Below are 23,960 nucleotides of genomic sequence, written 5' to 3' on the forward strand. Positions count from 1 at the left end.
ATGCCTTGGCCACCTGGGGGTGGTAAGATATAAACATATGGATAAACTGCACATGGAGACAGTCACAAGTTACTGCTCTGTAAGTCGCAGTAATATGACTCATTCTTCGCAGAGGACAAAGAATATATGACTGTGGGTATTGTTATATTATCTGTCTACATGCGGAGATGCACCGTTTGTGTTCGAATATCCGTTGCTTAAAACATCATAACACTGCGATTAAATTGACACTTCATTAGCTCATCTACGGGTTTTTGTATTGTGCGTTAGCATGACTGTGTGTTGCTGTTTAAAGACACAATGTGTAATTCTTGGTTTTATTTTTTGCTTAACAGTGAACTTCAACTGGGGAGTGGCAATAAACAGCTTGAAGTCTCTTTTTTGAAGAATTGTTTTCTATCTGACACACTGCTGCTTGTGAAGTGAGGTAAGCTCACTTCCAACATACAACGCTTGTATTTCAAATTTTTGCTTGCAAATCAAAGCAAACAAATCAACAGAACGACGTCTCGTATCGAAAAGAAAAAAATCGTAAGTCGTATCTGAAAGCACCGCTGTATACCTAATGATACCTAAAATACGTGAAACGCGGAGTGAATTATGTTTACTTGTATGAGAGAAAGCATACGTGAGCGTTCCGCCTGGAGGTCAGGAAGCATAGTTTATGAACCCAAGCAATATTTGGTTGTAAACCGATTTGTTAGTTAACCAATGTCCCACCTTAATGGATCTTTTTTTTTTTTTACAATTCAGCTGTACGGAAGAAAAGATCTGCCAAAAACAAGCAGTATTAGTTGTAGAAAAGCTAGTTATTTTCTTAAACATCATCTTATTGGGATTACCATGCACGTTTTTTTTGTTTATATTCGACTCTGCCCTAGAATACTCTGATGTCCTAGTTTTGTTTGAACACAGCACCAAGTGTAGACTTTTCTTCTTTCCTGATGTCCCCATCTTATTGCAAAGTGACAATTCCAGGATTCACAGGGGATTGTATTGTATTGCATTCTAAAAAAAAAAAAGGCTGCTGAACTGAAGTTTGCAAGCGTGTTGTAGCGCTCACACAACTGAAGGCCGGATCCTATCTTTACGTCTAACACTCCACTTGAAAGGCGGACGCATCGGAAGTGGTCCCATGCTGCCATCTTGGATCCAGGCGGCTTCGCGTTAGCGGAAGCGGGTGAAGCGGATGCGACGTGAAGGCTCGCCGAATTCGCTGAAACGTCACCTGACACTGAGATGGTCAATAGCCAGAGCGGCACCACGGACAACAGGGAGGGGAAAATACCCAAGTATTGCATAGTACTGAGAGCTGTTTGTAATCTTTTTGACTGAGGCAACCAACGTTCCACATTTGACCAAATTACTGCACATGGACGTATCGGTCATTTTCCGGAAATGCCGTATTTACGTGTTTCCTCTCTCTGTATTTCTGTGAACTTCATATTTTGTCAGCCAAATTTAAGACAGATGAGACTGCAGTTTTTCGTGATGCAGCACTTAATCACATGAGTGAGTGACACTGAGTGTCATCCAGCGCTTTCATCTCAAGCATTTCCAAACTATGTGTGCTTCTTAATTGAGTGTCACTGTTCAATAAGCCACAGAAAATTCCAGTTTTGATTAAGACAAACACAATTTAATTCAAGGAAGAACTCGAAGCAAAGTACAAAGATGGCGTCCGCGTCCGATCTTGCCAGGATGTATGGGAAGTCTACATCAATGACCGATTTGTCTGTGAAAGGGGTGCATTGATTTTCAAGCTGGTTTAATGAAGAAGACAAGAAACACCACAGAATTCAAGCAAAAAACTCACAGCGAAGTAAGCGAATGGCAGATTAGCCTTCCAAACAATAATTTCTCCTCCGCCATCTCCCCCCCTCACTGTTTAACATACACCATCAAGAGTCTTTTATGAAGGTCAAAATTATATTTAATGTTCGTTTATCCATTTCAATCGACATTTATTTGTTTATGTCACATTGGTTTCTGTATGATATTATAGTTATTCCCTGTAAAATGTTTTTTTTTTAATTCATATTTTATGGTGTCTGGAACTGATTAATGGGGTTTATATTATTTCATATGGAAAATAATGCTTCGGTTTTCGAAGACTTTAACTCGTCCATACTATAGGTGTAAATGTGATTGTGAATGCTTGCTTGTGTATGTGTGCTCTGTGATTGGCTGGCCAGGGTGGAGAGCGTGTACCTTGCGTCTCGCCCTACGGGAGCAGGGATAGCTCATGATGGTCGGATAGACATTAGAATGAACAAACACCAGAAATCACGTTAAACAAGTGTTTTTGTTTTGATCATTTAATTATTTTCCTCATGATCTTTGTTGACATCAACAGGCATTTTTTTCACATCTGAGGCAAAACAACGTGGCAGTATTTTCCAGAGTGAAGAAAAAGGAATCAAAAATACAAAGCAAAGACTTGTTCTTACTTTTAACAAGCGTAAAAACCATGCAGGAGTGCAAAGACGATATTTTTCAGGCGCACGCCATGCTGCTCACACTGTGGCCATCGTCCCCAAATGTTGATGTGGCCATATAATAACAACTTGTATAATAACAACTTATTTCCGCAATCAAATCACAGGGTGTGTGTGTGTGTGTGTGGGGGGGGGGGGGGGGGGGGGGGGGGGGTGTTATATTTTCGACTGCCGGTGTCTGTTAGGGGGGAGGCCTTAACTGGAGGACATTTTTGTAAACAGTATTGACCAATGTTAACAATATATTATAATTTCAGAAAACTTTCAGGAACAAGCATTAACATCTGTCGAAGTCAAGTGAAATCATTTGCGCATTCCATACCGTCATCTTTAATACTGTGCTACCCAACTTGAGCCAATACGTCCCACTTGAATTAATGAGAGACGGTTTAAGTGCCTTGCTAGGTGCTGCTGTTTTGGTTAGCGACAGAGTTCAAATGGGCTCAGGCAGTTAATTCTTGTTTCATGTGATAACGGCCGAGTCTATGAAGTGAGATACTTACACTGACTACCCGTTTTTTCTAATGGGGAAAAGGGACGTCTCTATTAAAGTGAGATGTTTATTTTTCTTCAGTGCACCAGGCATGGTGTCTATTAGAGGGATGGGCATTATTTGCGGAAATGCGGTAGATTCTTAAATCATAGGTGTGTATGGTTCATAATTTTGTGTGTATGTATTTGATTAATAACTGTCACAGTCATACTTGTTTGCATTGTTTGTCTCCTCAAAAAGAGAACAAACTGTGTGGCAAAAACAGTGTGGCACTTTTCTAAAAAGAAAATGATTCAGCTGTTACAAATAAATACATAATTTGTTTTATTGTATGTACAAATATTTATTTTATGCATTATTTTACTGTATTTCGTTAAAAGGAGACAAATGATTGTTTTTTCACTTTCCTAAAAAGAAAAGATTTCAGCAGTTATATATGAATAAATGTATTATTTATACATTTTTTGAATCTACATCTTAAATAGAAAAAAAAATTGGTGTGGCACTTGAATAAAAATAAAGGATTTCAGCTGCTATAAATTAATAAATATATTTGTTGTATTGTATACAGTATTTCACTTGAATTCCGAAAAAGACAAATTGTTGATGTTGCACTTTCCTCAAAAGAAAAAAAAGTTGTGTTTACATTGTTGTATACAATATTAAGTTTATTTGAATTTTTCCTTTGTTGGCAAAAAACTGCTACCAGTTTTTTGTACGTTTAAAATTAAATTTCATCAAATGTGTTCCTGTTTATACAACAGAAAAGCAATCGGTACCCCAATGTGAATGAAACCATCCCCCTAAAACCAAGGTACCCGAGTGTCTTTTTTGGCATACTTATGCCTTTAGTCAATAGTCATTTCGTGTTTGTGGGGGTTTTTTTGCGTAAATTGTACTGTACAAAAATCATTGAACAAAAATCAATCAAGCCATGTTACCTTAATGGCACACCTACATGGAAAAGTCATTCGGACTGCTTTTTAAAAAAAATTAAACACAAGTACCTGTTCACACTGAGCCGTCCGTTCCTGTAAAAGAAGTGGCATGCGCGTATATTTTCTTAGGAACAATCAATAACGACTGGCAGGAGTGAGCTGTGGACAAGAAAAGGCAACACGTGCGAGGTGACCACCAAATGCAGAGAAAAATCACATCAGAGGCGCTTAAAAACTTTACGCAAGTGAAATCTGAAATAAATTGCGACTGAAATTTTGGCTCACAACACAAACAAAAAGTACAAATAAATAAAAAAATAATTGATCAAGCGATGGCTTTGTAACTTGAAAAACTGCTAAGTTGTGGCACTGGTTAAGTCAGAGTACCACTGTATAAATAAATGTGCAGACGCGTCATGAAAAAACACATTACTCCGCCACGGCACAACAGCGACACTAGAAAACAAACAAACACAACTTTTATGGATCTAAACGCCGCTCCGTGACCCACCTGGCAGAACCTACACTTTGCTACGGCACTCTGGGCAATCAAGCAGGCAAAGACGCGAGCCCCTCGCATCTCCAAACGGGTCCAAAAGAGTCGGGGAATGGCCCGTGCGATGGGTTTCGTCGCTTCTGACGAGGACTTTGAGGACCTATGAAGCATCTGGAGGGATCAGTCTTTGCTCTCGGCCCGCCTTCTCCTCACCAGGGAGGAGAAGAAGCTTCGACTCGGCTGAGGACCCATCAGCATGGGAGCCTGGTTCTTGTGGATGATCTCGATCTGGCAAGAAGAAGAGGTAGAGTACAGACGGAGTTTGAATTCAAAACCCAAAACTATATTGCTGTTCATCGTTCGCGGTCCTGCCATAACGATTTTTAAGCATGAAACTCCCCACTATATAAGAACTTGACCAAATTTGATGGCATCAGTGTTTATCTGGCATCATTGCAGCATGCAGTTTGCCTAGCTGGCTATGTCTACACCCCGACAATGCATCTTCCCTCTGGACAGTCCGCTGGCGTGGCTGCGTTAGAGCGCCTTGTTGTTGATCGTGAGTGTGCGCACGTCAAGCAGAGAAAGGCAGAAGAACAAGGAGGGTGATTTTTTTAAATGAATTTTTTTAGTCTGATATGACAGCCAGCGTGTGGAATAGTGCTCCGGGCTGGTGTGGCTATTTTATTTTAGAGCGCCTCGTTGTTGTGGCATGGAAAAGCCCCGCGATGACCCTGTGGGATATATTGCAGCCACCAGAGGCCTGAAGTGATATATTTTCGCAGCTCAAACATGTAGGGATGTGTGGACATGAGAAAGATGCAAGACGAAGTAGCATCCATTTTTAAGGGCGTGGTTTCACACGTTTAGAAGACACGCCCACAGCATTTGAGAGCTGAGACAATGGCTTGATTTTTCAAGAAAGCCTCATCTCATATACTTAGAGATTGTTTTTTAAAATCGTTCAAATTTGGCAGAGTTTTTTAACAACACTCTTCTCTGTGGCGTGTCAAATTTAGAAGACATTAGACGCCTATTGTTGTGACTTTGTTGAAAATCAGATCACATTTTAAGCAAAATGCAACTGCACAAGATGAAATGTAATTTTCATCACATCTGTCTCCACTGTTTTCTCACTCAGCAGGATGCTCTTTTTCACAATGAAACATCTCGCCTTCTTTGAGCTTGTTTTGTCTTTAATTACAACAGCACTCTCACATTAAAGCGCGGCGCGAATTTCCATACGCAGCGCCAATACGCAGCCCGACGAGGCGTTAGCGTGACCAAACGAGCGGCCCGCGAGGGCTCTTCAGCGCGCCGTAACGATTTCCACACCGGCTTCTTCTTCTTTGCGTGGAGCGTGTTGTTAAACGCTGGCAGAAAACTTCACAGTCCAAATGGGATGTTAGCCCGCTAATTATTAACAACAAGTATGCAAATGCTGCTGCATGAATAAACATTGACGAGTGTCTGTCGGAGGATTTGCATTTCTGAGCGACGTCTGACATGTTTCTCTTTCGCTTTGATGAGCAGGTTGCGATATGTTGCGCTCTTTTCACGTGTGATTGCACTAATGGAGGTTAATTATTCTTTCACATTTACTACATACATAGCACAAATTACCCATCATCCAAATCGAATGCACTTCAATTTATTTTTCACAAGTTCAACTTAGTTTAAGGTTACCATGAAAGCAAACGTTTTAGAGGGAGGACAGGTCATTTATATGCCCAATTATTCCAAAGACGTCACAAGAAAGCAAGTACCTTGACTTATGAGTGACCCAACTTCGGGAGGTCACTACACCCATTTATTGTCTTGAGTTATGAGATTTTCAATTTTCACATAACTTGGTAAAATGGTGGGTTTGAGCTAAGGAAGAACATATTCTTTTTCATGTAGAAAACAAAAGAAAACCTCAGATTGATCACCATTATTCATTGAGTCGCAATGTGAATGTTATCAGAATCCAACAACACAGAGATACACAAAGATATGTGCAAACACTTACAGTGCAGGGGGTCTGCATCCAAGGTTCACCATCAATCTGCATGGGAAGTGATTTACTGGTTCTGCAAGACACAATGCAAATGTCTGAAAAAGACTGAAATGGTGGAAATGACGAACCAGATTTGTTGAATTCAGTGTCCATATTCTCCAAAACCTTTTTAGCACGAGTACAATCTAACATGGAAACCAGCAGGTTAAATCAAACCCAACAAGTTGCCGCCTTAACAGGCAGAAAGGAGTTCCGTTTTTGAATACACGCTCTTTGTAAACGTGTGAGGATTCGCGCAAACCTGATGGTGACGGAGGAGCACTGCGCCAAGCGTCTTCCGGCGCTTTTCAGGCCCGTGTAGATCTGACCCATCTCCATGGCTCCCTCCAGCCCGACCACCTCTAACAGCTGATCGGACAGGTCTGAACCATACCACCACCGAGAGTGAAGAAAAGACAGGTACAAAAATTTAAATAAAAAATAAAGCAAAATACGATGCGCTCGTCAGGCTGCAACCGACAAGCATCGAATTATGATATAAAACTGGAGAAATAAAGCTGAAGTTGAGTGCGAGACTATTACTATGAATTCAAATGTCACAGAAACCAGCCAGTTAATTCAGACCCAACTGGTTGCTGTCCAAAATGGTTGCCAGAGGAATACGGAATTCCACACAAACAGCTAGAAAGTCAGGCGAACAAGAACAAAAGACGTTGCGCTCGGCACTTGTCGACATCTACATCTGAGACACGTAAACGTCGAGTTAAGAACAGCAGAGCGTCAATTAATTAGATTGCACCGGCAATGCCAGGCAATCTTGTGATCATATCATTATTAATTTGCACTGATGTGTATAGATTTTGGCCCTGTTGGAGGCTGGGGTGTCACGCGGGGCCCCATCTGCTTCAGCCTCCGATGCTTCCCTCCCCGAATTAGGGAGCTGCTGCCTTCCCGGGCGGGAGCGCGTTCACATTAATTGAAACCCAGAAGCTTTCTTTCTTTCTTTCTTTTTTTTTTTTTTTTTTTTTTTTTTTTTCCCCCAGTGGATGCGTGCGAGGGTGTGGGCTGGCTGCTCCAAACCTGTCGTGTCCACTTTCCCGTGGCTGTTGTTGTTGTTGTCCCGCCCGTCACCATGGTGATGGACAGGCGTCGCTCTCTATCTGGGGCTGTGAGTGAGCTGCTTTTCAGGGTCACACTGTGTGTACATACACCGATGACATCGGGCCTTCACCCTTCCCCCGTTTTCTCACCCGAGTGCAAACGCTTTCACGCACGTGATGTGCATTGTGTCACCACGGGTGGGATCCTTTTTCTAGCCTCAGGCTACAAAGATCTAGGATAGCTGTGTGGGAAAAGAGACATTCTACCAGGGTCACGATTGAAGTCATAAATTGCTGCTTAAACGGGCTGCCACAGAAATGCAAAAAATATTCAGAGGGGATCTTGACGTTTGGTGTGGGATCATTGTGAACAGAAACTGGGCAGAAACCAGCAGGTTAATACAGAAAATAATTCCTCTACTGCCTAAAAGGGCTGCCATAGAAATATTGTATGTACTATGTGAGAGATAGCTGAAGTTTGGTGTTGGGCCACTGTGAACTAAAACGTATTAGCAACCAACAGGTTAGGTAGACCCAGACCTAACTGGCTGTAATAGACTAAAGTAAACTAAAAGGTTGCAGCACTCAGCAGGTGAATTCAGACCTAACTAGTTGCTGCCTAAACAGGCTGCCATAGGAAATGAAATATTCAATAAAACATTGAGAGAGGTGGCTGAACGTGGGTGTGGGACCACTGTTAGATCAAACTCAGCAGCAACCGCCATGTCCATTCAGACCCAACTCATGGCTGCCTAAATGGGTTGCCACGGAGAGCCGAATAGTGAGGGAACATTTTTTGGAATATAATGTAATATCAAAAGCAGGGGGCCTCACTTGATGTCAGACAAAAGAAGCTCTCTCAACTTCATCCTGCTGTCGAGGCACCAGCAGACCCGTCACCTCCAACTACAGCAAAATGTCGGGAGGACGATTTCTGTGGCGAGCTGTCCCCCAATGAGGGCTTCACAAGGCGCTTGTCACGCGGCATCAGTCCCCAAACAACACACCCACACTGGGAAAAAAAAAAAGCTCACTCCCATTGTAAATAATTCACTCCGCAGCCATTCCCTTCCACCTGAGGGGCTTGTCTCCTGGCGTCACCAGCAGGATGATTTAACAGCTCCAGAAAGGTCAGCCACACACCCGCACACACACACACACACTCGCACACACACACACACACGCACGCACACACACACACACACACACTAAAACCTGCCAACAGTTTGATCCATGTGTCGTGCTCGACTACGCCCCCTCTGGCTAATGCACTTGTGTTTACCACTAAATGTGCCTTTTTGGAATGGGGGGGGGCTTCTAGGATCTGAATTAACTTGCAGGTTTCTGCTAAGTTTTAGTTGACGATGGTCCTGCACCTTAGTTTCAGCTTTTTCTCTCACAGCAAACTAAATCTGGTCTGAATTAACCTGCTATTTTCGGCAAGGTTGCTGGCTTCCTCTTTCTATGTTCATTATGGAAAGTCACACAGACATTTTAGCTGTTCATAGTCTTTCAGCAGTTAGCTGCACTACCGTTTCTTTTTTGGCCATTCACACATTCCCAGTGACGGGTGTCCTTTTGACGTAAATGGAGTCAGGGGAGTCTGCTCCTATTAACTGAGCTCGTCCTCCGCTGCCCTCGCAGGCCATTAATACGCAAGTGACAGTTCCAAATAGTGACACGGTTTTACCTCTGTGTCCCAAACAAAAGCCGCTCGCTGTGATTCGCCTTGTCACCCGTGAAATATTCATGTACTTGGGTAAAGTTTGGGGCTCCAAGTTTGGTGTTGACCATTTACATTCTCCTGCTTTCACCTTGAACTGCAAACATGAGCTCTTTAGGGTCAGTCAAAGGCATCCTTCTGTCCAGGCCCTTCTTGGCCGCCTTGCGGTGACCCCGCCTCTTCTTGCTCTCGCCCCACAGGTTGGAGCCGCCGTGCATGCTGGGAATGTTGAGGATGGCGATGCCCTCCAGTGAGACGGCGCTCAGGTCCAGGGTAACGCCGTCACACTTTCAGCAAGGGAGAAAGAAGAAGACAGAGGATTAACAGGATTATAAAAAATAAAACACAATAATTGCTTTCCATGCGATTTATAACACGTTTAAAACCTTTTAAGGCCACTTTGATCAAACGTATGACCACTCATTCACAAAATATGCCCACTAGGACTGCACTCCTCATTGATTGCACAGCTCTGCCATATTCACAATCGGAATGTGTACGATTTTGTGCTGATCCAAATTAGGATTACAATAAACACTTGCCAAATCACAATTTGGAGGGTTAGTCAAGCAAGAAGCGTGTTGAAAAATTTCTGTAGAGGTCCAAAAGGCAGGCGAGGCTCTGCAGGAGACAACAGGGTGGTAAACTTCTCAAGATGATGCAACGAAAAAGCAGGTTCAGTCTTGGCAGTGATGTAAATTAACAACTGATCATTTGCTAACGGGTAGATGCTAAACATGAGGTACAGTAATTGCCTAATTAAATTTTTGTTTTGCGATCATCCATCCATCCATTTTCTTTACCGCTTGTCCTCACGTGGGTCGCGGGCTGCTTGAGCCTATCCCAGCTATCTTCGGGCGGGAGGCGGGTTACACCCTAAACCGGTCACCAGCCAATCGCAGGGCAGATAGAAACAAACAACCATTCGCACTCGCATTCACACTTACGGGCAATTCAGAGCCCTCAATCAACCTACCACGCATGTTTTTTGGGATGTGGGAGGAAACCGGAGTGCCCGGAGAAAACCCACGCAGGCACGGGGAGAACATGTAAACTCCACACAGGCGGGGCCGGGATTTGAACTAACCAGTCACCAGAACTAACCAGTCACCAATTATAGGTTCACTATATTACGGTAGCGTGGATAATGGATGTGTTGTTTTTCTTTAATGCGCAAAAATGAAGCAAATCTCTATCTGGCTTCCATACTTTTCAGTCGTAATTAATAAGGTACTTTTGAGAGTGGGGGGGAAAGATGAATTGGAGCTGCATTATCATTCGATATCACACTTTGCAGGGTCGCGTAGGGCTAATTACCTTTGTGCGGCAACCAACTCCGGTGGGAATCATGTGCCGAGGCCCTTCACTTACACGTTTTTGGAGGAGTGAAATTAGCACAATTATGAGCTATTTGTGGAAAACAAGCTGGTCAGCTGTTACATAAACAGTGGAGGGGGTAAAACTATACGGAAAATGTTTTTTAAAATTGCCTCTTTATATCGCAGATTTTCAGCTATTGCAGGCGGGTTTGGAAGCAAACGGCGATGAACGCACGGGCCGGACTCACCTCGACTTCCAGAAAGTCGTGCAGCTTCTTGCACGTGGCCGAGAACGTCTCTGAAGTGCCAAACTCAAAGTACCAAAGCTTGTTCTTTGTTCTGGGAGAGTAAAGAGAAAGGGAAGTGGAAGGACCGAAGAGCATACAAGACATCAATCTCGTGACAAGCCACAGCATCTGTAAAGGCGTATCTGTTGTGAAAAGGGATTTCCTTAACACTGGACAGGAAACACTTCTGTCATCAGCACGTTATTAATCTCCACGGAATACATAATGCGCGCCATTCGTCATATATGGAGGGATGAAAATGAATGTGGTTAAGAAAGCGTTGAGAGGGAGCTCATGGATGGCGGGTGCCCAACATTGAGGCCCAATGAGGGAGTGTGGGAGGGTCATCTGTGCCCCTTGCAGTTAAACGAGGACTGGAGGGGGGCTTCCATTGCTAAGACTATGGATCAATGACCTAACCATCTGTCTATACACTCTTATTATTAATGATATCACAGGGGTGGGCAAAGATTTGTGCACCAGGGCCACATTTCATGTCAAATGTAAACATTTTAAATATTTCAAATAGTGTATTTTGAAAATGAAATCATTAATTCATGCTTGTTATATTATTTGTAATGTATGTTTGACATTATTTACTATAAAGCAAATTATTTCATGAAATAAATTATTTGCTATATGCTGACATATCAAATGAATGCTAATTTCAAAATTTTATTATTTATAATTAATTCATTATTAATTTTGCAATTTAAATGCGTGTCATCACTCTCGATCGGAAACCTTGTATGTCCAAATAAGGGACTTTTTAATTTTTTTCCCCCACAAATCGACACAGTTGGTCTGTCCCCACGTCATCTGTTTTTATTTTCTGCATTATTAACCAGGATTGAAAACACCTCTTTTAACTCTCTTGAATTGTCTGAGAAGTGTAATAAAACTACACCTCTTCCACACTTTGTGGGAGCCGTGCAGCATTCTCTCGACTCAAGGTTGAAAGTCCCAATGATTTTTTTTTAGACAATAATAAGTGAAAATAGTAACATTTTAGCAAGCCTGTTTGGTTAAAATGGATCGCTGTAATCCTTCCGTCCAGAAGGAATTGGTCCGCCACGAAGGTAAGTGCATGCAGATTCATGTCTGCATATTATTGTCAGGTCATTGTTTTATTTATGGCATCAGTCATGGCTCTATGACATAAAATAGTTTGAGAAGATGATGTAACCACAGTTGTTCGCTCTTAAATTAAGTATTTAATTCAGTTCATTATTTCATTTCATTCCTCAATGAATTTACTGATGTTGGAGATGCGAGGATTGCGCCGGACAAAGACAATATCCATCCATCCATTTTCTGAGCCGCTTCTCCTCACTAGGGGTCGCGGGCGTGCTGGAGCCTATCCCAGCTGTCATCGGGCAGGAGGCGGGGTACACCCTGAACTGGTTGCCAGCCAATCGCAGGGCACATATAGACAAACAACCATTCACACTCACATTCACACCTACGGGCATTTTAGAGTCTCCAATTAATGCATGTTTTTGGGATGTGGGAGGAAACCGGCGTGCCCGGAGAAAACCCACGCAGGCAGGGGGAGAACACGCAAACTCCACAAAGGTGGGGCCGGGGATTAAACCCGGGTCCTCAGAACTGTGAGGCTGACGCTCTAACCGGTCGTCCACCGTACCGCTCAAAGACGATATGTCTAATACATATAATATGATCATAAATTTAGATGGTTTTCACAGTCATAAAAGCCCTCTGAGGGAAAACATAAATACGATTTGGCCAGTGACAAACACAAGTTAGCCACGCCTAATCTAATGGGAACATGTAAGGTTTGAATGACAGAGGTCAGAACAGCGGCCCTTGCGGGACTCCACTTTCCAACATTCCCAGCTTTCGATCGATACGGAATAGTCTCTGTCTTGAAGGCTGGGCTCACACTAATCTGAAGCAGGAATTCTAATTTCACAGAAGGGTTTTCATCTTTCCGAGAGAGGACAACCAGCCAAAGCCATTTATCTTCCAGTGTGAAGGATGCAAAAAAAACAAAAAAACAACAACAACAATGCTGACATGCAGAAGTGAATACAATAAAGAATGGCCCCAACAAGGGGGATGTATTAGTATAAGCAGAGAAACAATCACTGAATTATTGATTCCCTCATTAGGACTTTTGTCAGGACCATTTAGCCACTTTATAGATGGGCTTTCATTAGGTCTACTTGCAAGGTAGAGCGACTCACGGCTGATTTATCGTGCAGTCAATAGGGTTGGGAAAAGACGGAAGATGGTGGACTGAGTTGAAGGTACAGTACCGGACCGAGTATGTTTGGACATAAACAAAGTAGGACAACGTATTCAAAAGTGATGGTTGGTGATTTGTGGGGCAAATGAGCCACACGGCAGGTGCGAGTGAACAATGCGCTTCTGCTCTGCAACAACCTGATGGTATCACATGTACAGTACAACGAATGGAGAACAGCAACGTATCCCACTCTCTTCTTTAATCCGGCACATTAAGCATTTACATGATCTAAAATCCAGTATGTACCGTAATTTAGCGTGGGGGGGTTACTAAAGTTGGTGACTTAAAATATATTATTCATATGTATTCATGGGTATTCATTTATCTCATTAAAATTTGAAAGAATGAGTAAAATAAATGGTCAAAGGTAATTTTTATTTTCACTAAAATTGTTTTATGAAAATGTACTTATTCATTTTATTTTTTAATAACATTAAAATATTTTATCAATTTATTGTAAATAAAATTTTTAAAATAATAACATAACCTAATATATATATATATATATATATATATATATATATATATATAACTTTAACATTTTGTGAATGTAATTAAATAATTGGTCAACTACCTGTTATTTAATTAATGGGCAAATTATTCTATTAAAATGTTGCATTAATTTAGCTGTTTCCTGATGGAAAATGTATGTATTCATTTTTATTTATTTTGTTCAATTAAATTATTTTATTCAATAATTAATCAAATGAAATAAAGGCTAGTTAAAAAATGGTAAATATTAAATAATTGGTCAACTCCTTATAATTATATTAATTATAAATAATACAATTAAAACTGAGCATGACTTATTTTACTAAAGTAGATATTTTATATATCTCATTAATTTAGCAGTTTTTTTTAGCCATTAATTTAGCTATTCTCTCTCTGGAGTATGTTAATTCAAATGTATTTATTCCTTATTAGTTTGTTTTTTCATTCGTTTCACTAAGTAAATTAATGTATTAAATAAACTAATTAAAAATAAATGTAAATATATACATTGGACATAAATGTTGCCTTTAAAATCGTACTTTTTAAATATCTAATTTATTAATTATAATTAAATGTTAAATAATACAATTTAAAATGAGCATGAATTATTCGTTTATTTTTAAACTAAACACTTTTACATGTTTTACATCAAAAGAGCACACCCATTTTCGAGCCATATCGTGTCTTTAACTTCCCAAATCCGTACCTATTGCACCCAGTGTAGTTGTGGAGATGCACAAGCAAGCAGCAAAAGACAGAGTATGACAGGAGGGCCACTCCTGTCAATTCGCACCACTTAACCTAACAAGCTAACACCATGGCAACAAATCACCCGGCGTCCATGTTCATTAGATAATTAGCAGCTGGATCGGATTGTCATTTGTTCCCTGACGACTGACGCCAAACACGGGATCCATCACAAAGCCTGGCGGTAGGCTTGTTCCCACACTAATGACCAGAAGTCTAATTATCGGAGTTCAAGGTAACGATGTGTATCCTGTCGAAAGCCAAATGAGCACAAGTGTGCTCCCAAGAAAAAAAAGTAAGCTAGTATTTTTCGAGTTAACATGTGGTCTCGAGGTAACATGTGGTCTGGAAGATAAAGCCTTAAAAAAATACATTTAAAAAATCGACAATTTTTTCAGAAAAATCCAATTTTAATCGATTTTTCAGTTCTTCTTTCCCCCTTTCTGGAATTTACGTTATTTCTCCTGATACCAAACAAACTTTGAAAGCGATGTTTTTCTCCAGCAGGTTTGTTTTCTAAATTTCAACTTTCACAGAGACACAGTGCTGCCTTGAGATACGTAAATAATGTTCTGTGACCACTCATAACTCAAAACTCTTTCACTATTGAAATGAATTGAAATGCCATTAATCCATTCTAGCCTCCCCAAAAATTAACCAAAAAAATTGAAATAATGTGTTTTTTTAATAAGAGAAATAGCACACTATAATATGGTTCTTCGTAAATACATACAGTAATGACATAATAGAATGTAAAGAATTAAGCAGTATTTAGCTTCAATTCAATGAATGTTGTGCTACTCCTGGTGTGCACACCTTGGCCACCTCGGCCGATATAACACAGACAGACGAATGAATATACAGTAAATAGAGATGTCTCAGCTCCTCAGTAAGCCACAGTAATAATAGTCGTTCTTCGCAGGGAATAAATAAAATATGACTGCAAGTATTGTTATTTTATTTGTCTGCATGTGTTGATGCCCTGTTTGTGCTCAAATATCATTTGCTTAACGAGTTAAAACACTGTGACACTTACTTAGCCCGTCTATGTTTCCTATTATGCGTCAGCGTTAAGATAGCAGATTTTAAGTTATGTGGTTATTTTAAATAGACAACGTGTAATTCTCTTTGTTTCGTGTTTAGTTTCACAGTAAACCTCATCTGGGAGTGGCGATAATTAGCTTGAAGCTTCTTCTTAAAAAAAATGTTCACAATCTGCTGAACTGCTGTCTGCTGCAAAATATTGTATAAAATATACCTTAAGACAAACGTTTCCAGCAAGTGTCTAAATAACTGCTTTTGCGATGAATAAATAGGAACCCTGTCTTTGGTAATATTAAATTCTTCACTCCGTGATTGATTGGCTCCTTTCTTGCCATACAGAAAACAACGTGAAGATGATTCTGCTCACGTTTCTGTTCCTTCGTGTTTTTGAAGACTCGCTAAATAGTCGCTAGAGAGGTCGGAAATGTCGCTCGATATCACAACCACATCGTTAAGTTGGCAACACTGACTGCTTTTGGAAAGTAGTTCCTCCCTGTTCGCACCCATGTTGTTCGTGGGAGCTAACTGCACTTTGAACTACGGGATGCACAAAAACAAGAATAAAAAAAATAATCCTGGCAAATTCACTTTGTTTGATTGCTTAATCACTCATCCCTACTTTGAGATGGACCAATGATACTTAAAGCACCCATTCCCTTAAAGCTGCTGGATCTCCGCAGGACATCATGCAAAGTTAATGATGCTTCCCACAGGAGCGATCAGGAGGCAAAAACAATGCCGCTCAAATAATAATGCAGGAGCAGACCTCAAAACCAAGGATGTGTGATTGGACCTACAGTGTATCAATGCAAAGCGTATGTTGATAAACACTTGGTTTGGTCATATGATATCAGAGAAAGTCAAAGCTGCTACGCCAAGTGAAATCAGAGACTCGGGTTGCGAGAGCGAGACAATGATCGCAGTTTCGCTCTTTATCTACAGTACAAAAGTCTGCTGTTTTGTGTAAAAAGTGTCGTATTAGTGTTTGTCTTCAAACAGTTATTCAGGTATTATTTTTCCATAACTTATTTGCAATTCCCACATTCATGGTGTGAATGAAGAACAGCATGTAAAAAAAGTCAGTGACGAAGGCATGTAACTGCGGCGCTTTGTCTCTTTAAATGGACTCTCATGCCATCTTAATTAACATTGCATAGCACCATACAATGTGATAAATGTTGCCGACTCGACATCCATTGTAGCCTGGTCATCCTGAAAGGGGGATCCCTCCATCAAGGTTCCTTCTTTTCCCCCCGAATGGGGTTTTAAGTTTTTCTTGCCCGATGGGCTTGGGTTAAGATCAGTGGATGTTGTCAATGACGCCCTTTGAGACTATTTTGTGATTAAGGGCTATTTAAATAAACTTGACTTGACTTGACTTGTGCAACACTTATATCTGTAAATAAATGATTATTTTAGCATCAAAAGCCCTTTCTCAGTCTTGCTTCGTTGTTTTACAGTGTGAGGTGTCAGAAAAGCAAAAAACATTGGTATCAAAGTTACTGTTCTGCTTGCCATTTTTACACAAAAAGCTCGTTTTTTAAGCTTTTTGGTCAGAAACCACAGTTTTTAATTAAACCAAACCATGTTCTAATGCTGATTACTAAAGAACGGAAAAAGCTATTACTACCTTTTTCTTCTAGTGAAGAAAAAGAGTCTTCTCTTTCTTTTGGCAGGTTAGGTGCTTATATTGTGACATCACACAATATTCTGTGGGTCAGTCAAAATGCTCTAAAACGGCTGCCAATATGGGGAACTCTGCTTTGGAAACATCTGGCAGTGAATGAGTTAAAGGAGATCAGTGGAAAATTGTGACTGACAGGTGAAAATTCAAAATGACTTTTTGAGTGCTGAAGAGAACCAAACCTCATGTTGTCATCGTCTGTGTTTTGGTTTGGGTTGTGTTTAGTTTTGTTCCATGTTTGTCGTGTGCTCATTAGGTTGTTGTGTCCACCTGTTCTCGTCTACTTTGTGTCGACCAATCAGCTCTCTCCAGCCACTCGTGTCTTGTCCAGGTGTTCCTCGTTGTCTCGTCAATCTGTTTGTATTTAGTTCCCTGGTTTCTTTCAGTTCTTGTCGGTTCAGTGTCGTTGTCACGTCTTTGCCATGTCATAGTCGCCAGTTGTATTTATCATTGTAAATAAATGATCCGGCTCCTCGGCAGCTGCGCCAGGCCCCCGTTCCGGCTCCGGCGGCGCTCGTCCAGCGGCCGCCCCCCGACCCCGCTCCGTCGGCGCTCGCCCAGCGGCCGCCACCCGACCCCGCTCCGGCGGCGCTCGTCCAGCGGCCGCCACCCAACCCTATTGCCTGGCCCCTGCATTACCATTGGGTTCGGCACCGTGGCCGTCCGCCTGAATGGCCCTGTAAAGACCCTGGTGCTTGGCGTCCTGGACGACCTCCTGAACCGCTCAGCCAAGCACCTCGCCTCGGGTGGCCTGGATGGCCACCAAACTGACGTGAGGGGTGGTTGTGTCCACCTATTCTCGTCTACTTTGTCGACCAATCAGCTCTCTCCAGCCACTCGTGTCTTGTCCAGGTGTTCCTCGTTGTCTCGTCAATCTGTTTGTATTTAGTTCCCTGGTTTCTTTCAGTTCTTGTCGGTTCAGTGTCGTCACGTCTTTGCCATGTCATAGTCGCCAGTTGTATTTATCATTGTGATTAAATATTATTATTTTGAGACTCGTGCCTTGCCTCCCTGCTTCCCTGCAATTGGGTCCACCATGTTCTTGCCTTGCGTTCCTCGCCTTCGCCCTAACCACATACGTGACACATGTTGCCCGGTATGTACCTGTCATTACACTATGAGTGCATTATTTTGAGAAAAAGAACCTGCTGACTAACAAACACCACAGACTTGGACCAAACTGATCAACATCTACATTTCTAAGAGCCTGAATATCGAACCCGCGATCATCACATCACTGTTTGGTCACCAAAATGGGTGTCAAAGGCGGTCATCTTGAGCGTGGCCTCGCCGCCCTGAGGCCAAAGCACATTTCAAGTGCACTTTACACTAGACGCACTTAACACAACACACCCTTCATTGATTTTCTCCAGCACTGACACTTAATCTAACACACAGTGATCTACGACCTTATTCTCGCACTAATTTCTTCTTGATCAGAGGTGATAAATATTGCATTGACATAACCAACTCTTTGTGCGCCGCATCAATGCGCCGCTGTGATGTTTTAGTGCCGCGCCACCTGTAGCGCTCCCGGGTCCGCTTGGCAGTTTGAGAAACGAGCCGCATCGGCGAACAAGAAATGTAATTTTGTTTCAAAAGGAGGAGGTCAAACTTAAGAATTTTTGAAGACTATTGACAAAATGTGACCACGAGGGAATTCACTATGTACTTTATTAATAATAATTGTAATAATAATACATATATATTTAATAAAACGCTTTGCTAGTCACTCAAAGACGCTTAAAGGTACAGGGTAAAAGCAGATATTTAAAAAAAAAAACAGACATAAAAGACTTATAAAGAAAAACATGCACAAAAAGTAGAATTTAAACATTAAAAGCCATTTTAAAAAGACGGGTTTTGGTGAGGGTTTTGATAAGATCTGGTGAAGGCATAGATGTGTTTGGGGAGTGTATATGGCCCCAATATTACGTTGCAATATTTTAAAGGAGGAATAATGTATTATGCTTTCTTTGTACTATTTAAAAAAGTTCCCAGGTGTCTTATTCACATGTCTGTAATATATTTTTATCACAATACCCCAAGGATCAAGATTCATACAGTGGTGCCTTGAATCATCTTTCCCCATTGAAATGTGTGGGGTTTGTTTTAATAAGAAAAACAGCACTATAAAATATTGGACTTCATAAAAACATACAAAAATGACATAATTAAATAAAATCGTCAATGAAATGGACATGCTCCTTCTGGTGTGTGTGCCTTGGCTACCTGGGGGCAGTATAATATAGAGATAAGGATATACAAGAAGGATACGATCACAGTTGCTCAGAAAACCGCAGTAATTAATAATATTGGCTCTGTGGACACCTCGTTTGTCCTGAACGCAAACTACTGACTGAAACGGCTTTGTTCCATGCTTGGGTGAGGACAGTTGAGGACAAGTGGCTTCAGAAGGAGAGGTTAAATAACGTGTGAGTGTGTGAGTGTGTGAGTGTGTGTGTGTGTGAGTGTGTGAGTGTGTGAGTGTGTGTGTGTGTGTGTGTGTGTGTGCCCCCACTGAGCTGTGGGACAGGGGCCACAGGTGAGATACCTCTAAATTACACACAAGTGGTCATTAATTATAGATGACACTTTGGTCGCATAAACAATTTCATCCTCAAATGAGGTCCGAGGGCGGCGCAAGTCTGTCTGTGTAATTTAGAACACTATTTGGTTCCCAACATGCGTGGAAGTACACACAAACTCACACACACAGACACACATTGTGGTGTAGCCCCATCCAGCACTTGGCGGCGCTTTGATGAACATGGCTCATTATGCTAAAGAGCGCCGCATGCCCAGGCTTCCCTGTGCCTTCGGGAAAGGTTAACTCGGGATGGTTACACAGCACAGCTGGAGCCTGGGGGGCCGCGGGGGCCCCCGTGAGGCCGGGGCGTCCCGGGAGGGGCACAACAAGTCCGTTAGATGTCTAAGGACCTTAAATAGAAGCCCAAATATAAAGGGGACATCAAGGTGCTGGTAAAGATGGACACTTAAGGAACACAACGGGAAGAAACCAGCTGTTTTTTTTGGTTTTGGTTTTTAAACTTTTTTTTGTTGTCAACTACAATGCGATGAAAGTCAAGTCAAAGTTAATTAATTGATGATGTCATTGATATTTGATTTGATTTTATGTATGACTAACCATTACGCTGAATGTAGTTGTTATAATTAGTGGGAGCCCAGCACGTTTTTCTCTTCCAAAACATTAAGCATTTCTCTGTTTCAGTGTGTTAATTTCAGGTGTTATGTCAGAGTGTTGTAAAGTGATGAGTGTCATAATGTTGCCGTGTTGTGATATGAGTATAGTTCTCATATCACACAGTTGTTGCCTGTGCATTATTAGACATACATTTTAGTGACAAAGATGTAGCTAGATGCTGCCCTCCTTCATCGCCGCCAGTTCGGTGGTCCCGCCGGTTTGGATATTTGAAGATTAGCAGCAATCAGAATAGCCGAAGATTTTTAAGTCTGAATCCAGCCTGCCGTCGTAGTTGCAGCCGTATGACACCTTGGAAATTCTGTCAACACCTGGCATGTTGCAGCAGTGAGCAGACTGGTGTTAACCCGAAAAAGAATTAACGATATGAGCCACGGTCACATAACGAGGTGCTGCCGGCAGAGTGCTTATTGAGCCAGCTTGAAGTTGAAACTGCTCAGGTTCCAAGACCCGAAGTTAAACCGGAGAAACACAGGCTCTGGATAAAGCTAAGTGACCATCCGCATAGTCGTTTGAGGCTGTAAAACAGCCAAACCTTTGTCTGCTCCAAGGTAAGCAAGGTACAGAAAATAATGCTATGCTCATTATATTATTCACATGAGGCCTCATTGCCACAGCCAGCAAAGCTAACAAGGCTAGCCTATGTGCTCCTAATAGCAAGGCTTATCCATGCCTGAAAATTTCTAGGACTCGTGGAAAGTTGGAAAAAAATCCGCCCTGAGTGACAAGAAATTGGAGTGGGCATGTCTATAATAACAACAGGCACATAATTATTTTGAGAGAATACATCAAGCAAAAGACTTGCATTAGGACGTGGCGATAGCGATTTTTGTGAACAAAAACGAAGAAAGAAAGGAAGTCTGTGATGTATTAGAACATTCAGTTGGTGGAATTCTTTTGTTATGTGTGTTTAGTTTTACAGTAAAGTTCAACTGGAGTGTCAATAAATGATGTTAAGCAAGCAACATTCACTCTTACTGCTTGCTACTATGCTAGCACCTTAGCAACCTGTTGTTGTGATCACGTGGCCTCTTGGAGCTGATCACGTGTGCTCTGCACGCCGTGCGAGAGCTGCTGGATAGAACTGCTGGAGCGGTGCATGGAATGGACTGCTTGTAAAAGAGTGGTAAAATCGGAGATTTTAGATCCATTCCGATCCAAGTCGATGCTTGTTTTTTTTTTGCTGACATTTGTACTGATTTCCGATCTCGAGGACTGGATCGGGACACCCCGAGTTATGTTTTCTGCCTATGTGTTGTTTAATCTTTGTGTTCAACTATCCAGTTCTTATAGGGTCATAACAAAATGGCATCGATGCGCTTTGTGGCATTTTGCATTCTTTGTTAGGTATTAAGCTAAACTGACTTAATTAAGGCAAAGCTACGTGGTTGCTTTAAATACACAACATGTAAATCCTTGCATAATGTTGTTTACTATACCAAACTGTTGCCTGTTGTCAAAAGATGTGAGGATACATTCACTGCCACCATCTGGCGTTCATGACTCAAATTTTTATTCGCAACTCCAATGCGAAAATATTGTTCGAACTACAGCTAGTATCTAAAAAAAACTCTTAAATCTAGTCACTTGTATCTAAAGGCACCACTGAAGTTGAAATTAAAGGCACTTGACAGACCGCAGCGCTAAAGTTAAACAAGAGTGCAGAAACAAAGCGTTAATTAATTCATCATGACACAATGAAACAGCCCCGAGGTCCAAACTTTACAAACCTGCCTATGTCTTTCTTCTCCTGCCATCCTTCCTTTTCCCCTCCGAGTCACAGATTAGCGCGTAATTACATGAGAGATCAGCAAAAAATGGCGGATGATGATTAGAGGGGGGGTTACATTTTAAAGAAGGCAGTCGATGGTGTGAGGGAGGAGGGGGAGGAGGCCGGGCCTTTCGTCACGGGCCGGCTGATTGCCTGCTTTTAATCCTCGACCTCATTATCACCTCCAGGTCCGGCAGTGGCAGTAAATGAATCTATCTGCCGAGTGTCAAATCTTCACACCTTTGCCCTGGTAATCACCCCAAGGTGCAAATACACAAGATGGATAGGACGCGAGAAGCTGAGGGAAGGGGAGGGGATGCTGGCTGGCCGTGTGAGACCCCTACATTCCATCAAGAAAATCTCTGTACATAATTAAGGCAATTGTCCCGATGTTGTTTGGCAATTAAAGATGATTAAATATTCAGTTTAAGGTCAAACCACTGACAAAATGTATACATGTGACAATTATGGGACAAACAGACGGATTACTGCCATCCCATTAAAATGTGCACATTTTAAGTAATAATGTTTGTAATTTATTTTTTTCCAAATGTTATAATGCCTTTGGTTTGCACGATATATCTACACAGTATGTTAGTTATTTGTAGTTTTCTTCATCATAGTTGTCCAAGAAAAATTATGTAAGTCAAAATTTTGTGAGCTTTTATTATTTTCATTCCAAACACCTCAGGAGAAAAATTATGTTTACCCTTTTTAAGATAGAAATTTACAAAATTTGGAGATACATATTGGGCAGAAACTTTATTGTTGCAGCTGTCTAATGGAAAGCACATGGTGCACCTGTATCTCCAAATTTTGAATTTTAATCAAAACAAAATGCTTTTTAAGTATGAACGGTGTTGCATAAAAAAAAATGCCGTCAAACTATTGTTGTTTCCACACCATTTCATGATGCGTCCGTGAAAAATGATTGAGGTATTTTAAGAAAATGATTCTGTCTGTTATTTGAATCCTGTTAATAATTCACACGGGCGAATGGGTTTAGGATCTCTCTATTATACACTATCCTTGCCACTTCAATAATGCATGCTGATAGTTTCACAAGGTAGAAGAGATTTTTGTTGGATTTGTCCACGGGGCTCGTGACCATTGGAACTATAGCGACTTATCATAGAGGGGAGGAAAAAAATGTCTAAAGTCACTTGGCGAAAAGCTGCAGGAAGATGATAATAGCAACAGGAACAAAGTGCACCTTCTGAGTTGAGTTTTCCTGCAACAATAAAATCAATTCATCATTTTGAAAAAAATAAAAAATAAACGTTAAACAAATATATTGGAGATACTTGCTTTCTTCTGTTGAACTGTTATGAAAAGAAGAAAACAATATCCAAATGTTTTTCACCCAAAAAAAAAAAAAAACAACAAAAAATGTTTTTCTTTGCATTTCAGATTTTAACAAAAAATAAATAAATAAATAAATACATTTAGCGATACAGCCTTTTTGTTAAACAACAAAGTTATTGTGAATTGTCGCAGTTTAATGAAAAGCATGTATCTCCAAATGTGAGTTTTTCTCCAAAACACAACAAACCTGATTTTTGGGTGTTTTAGATAACACAATTTGATGAATGTTTTTTGTTGAACAGTGATATTATTATGTCTAATGAAAAACAGGCATCTCCAAATTTTGTGATTTGTTTTTTTTTTGGTCCAAAACAACAAAAAATATTTTTTGCCTATGTTTTAGATTCATTTGAACGTATACTGTACATGTTTCTTGTCAAATAGTGACTTTTTATAAATCCTCCCAAACTGATGAAAAGCATGCCTCTAAATGCTTTGAGTTTTTGTCTACAACACAACAAAACCTATTTGAGAGTTTGACGTCCAATTAAAGTTTCATCTACACTCCACTA

General features: G+C 41.0%; 1 protein-coding gene across 2 annotated transcripts in view; it reads right to left on the minus strand.

The window, feature by feature from the left end:
* Nucleotides 1-2,674: 2,674 nt before the first annotated feature.
* Nucleotides 2,675-23,960, minus strand: part of dgkb (diacylglycerol kinase, beta) — a 61,427-nt gene continuing 40,141 nt past the window's right edge. The window contains exons 16-21 of one of the 2 annotated variants that reach the window (XR_009768497.1): nt 10,815-10,905; nt 9,339-9,534; nt 6,726-6,846; nt 6,437-6,497; nt 4,441-4,713; nt 2,675-4,088 (exon numbers count right to left, since the gene is read on the minus strand). Coding sequence is in view for 1 of the 2 variants with exons in the window: in XM_061675743.1 (XP_061531727.1) it covers nt 4,606-4,713; nt 6,437-6,497; nt 6,726-6,846; nt 9,339-9,534; nt 10,815-10,905 (577 nt within the window). In the remaining variant the exon portion in view is untranslated. Of the gene's footprint in view, nt 4,714-6,436; nt 6,498-6,725; nt 6,847-9,338; nt 9,535-10,814; nt 10,906-23,960 lie in introns of both variants that reach the window. The other variant, XM_061675743.1, reaches the window with a different exon arrangement.

Source organism: Phycodurus eques, chromosome 4 (assembly GCF_024500275.1).
Source record: "Phycodurus eques isolate BA_2022a chromosome 4, UOR_Pequ_1.1, whole genome shotgun sequence".
NCBI classification, from domain to species: Eukaryota; Metazoa; Chordata; class Actinopteri; order Syngnathiformes; family Syngnathidae; genus Phycodurus; species Phycodurus eques.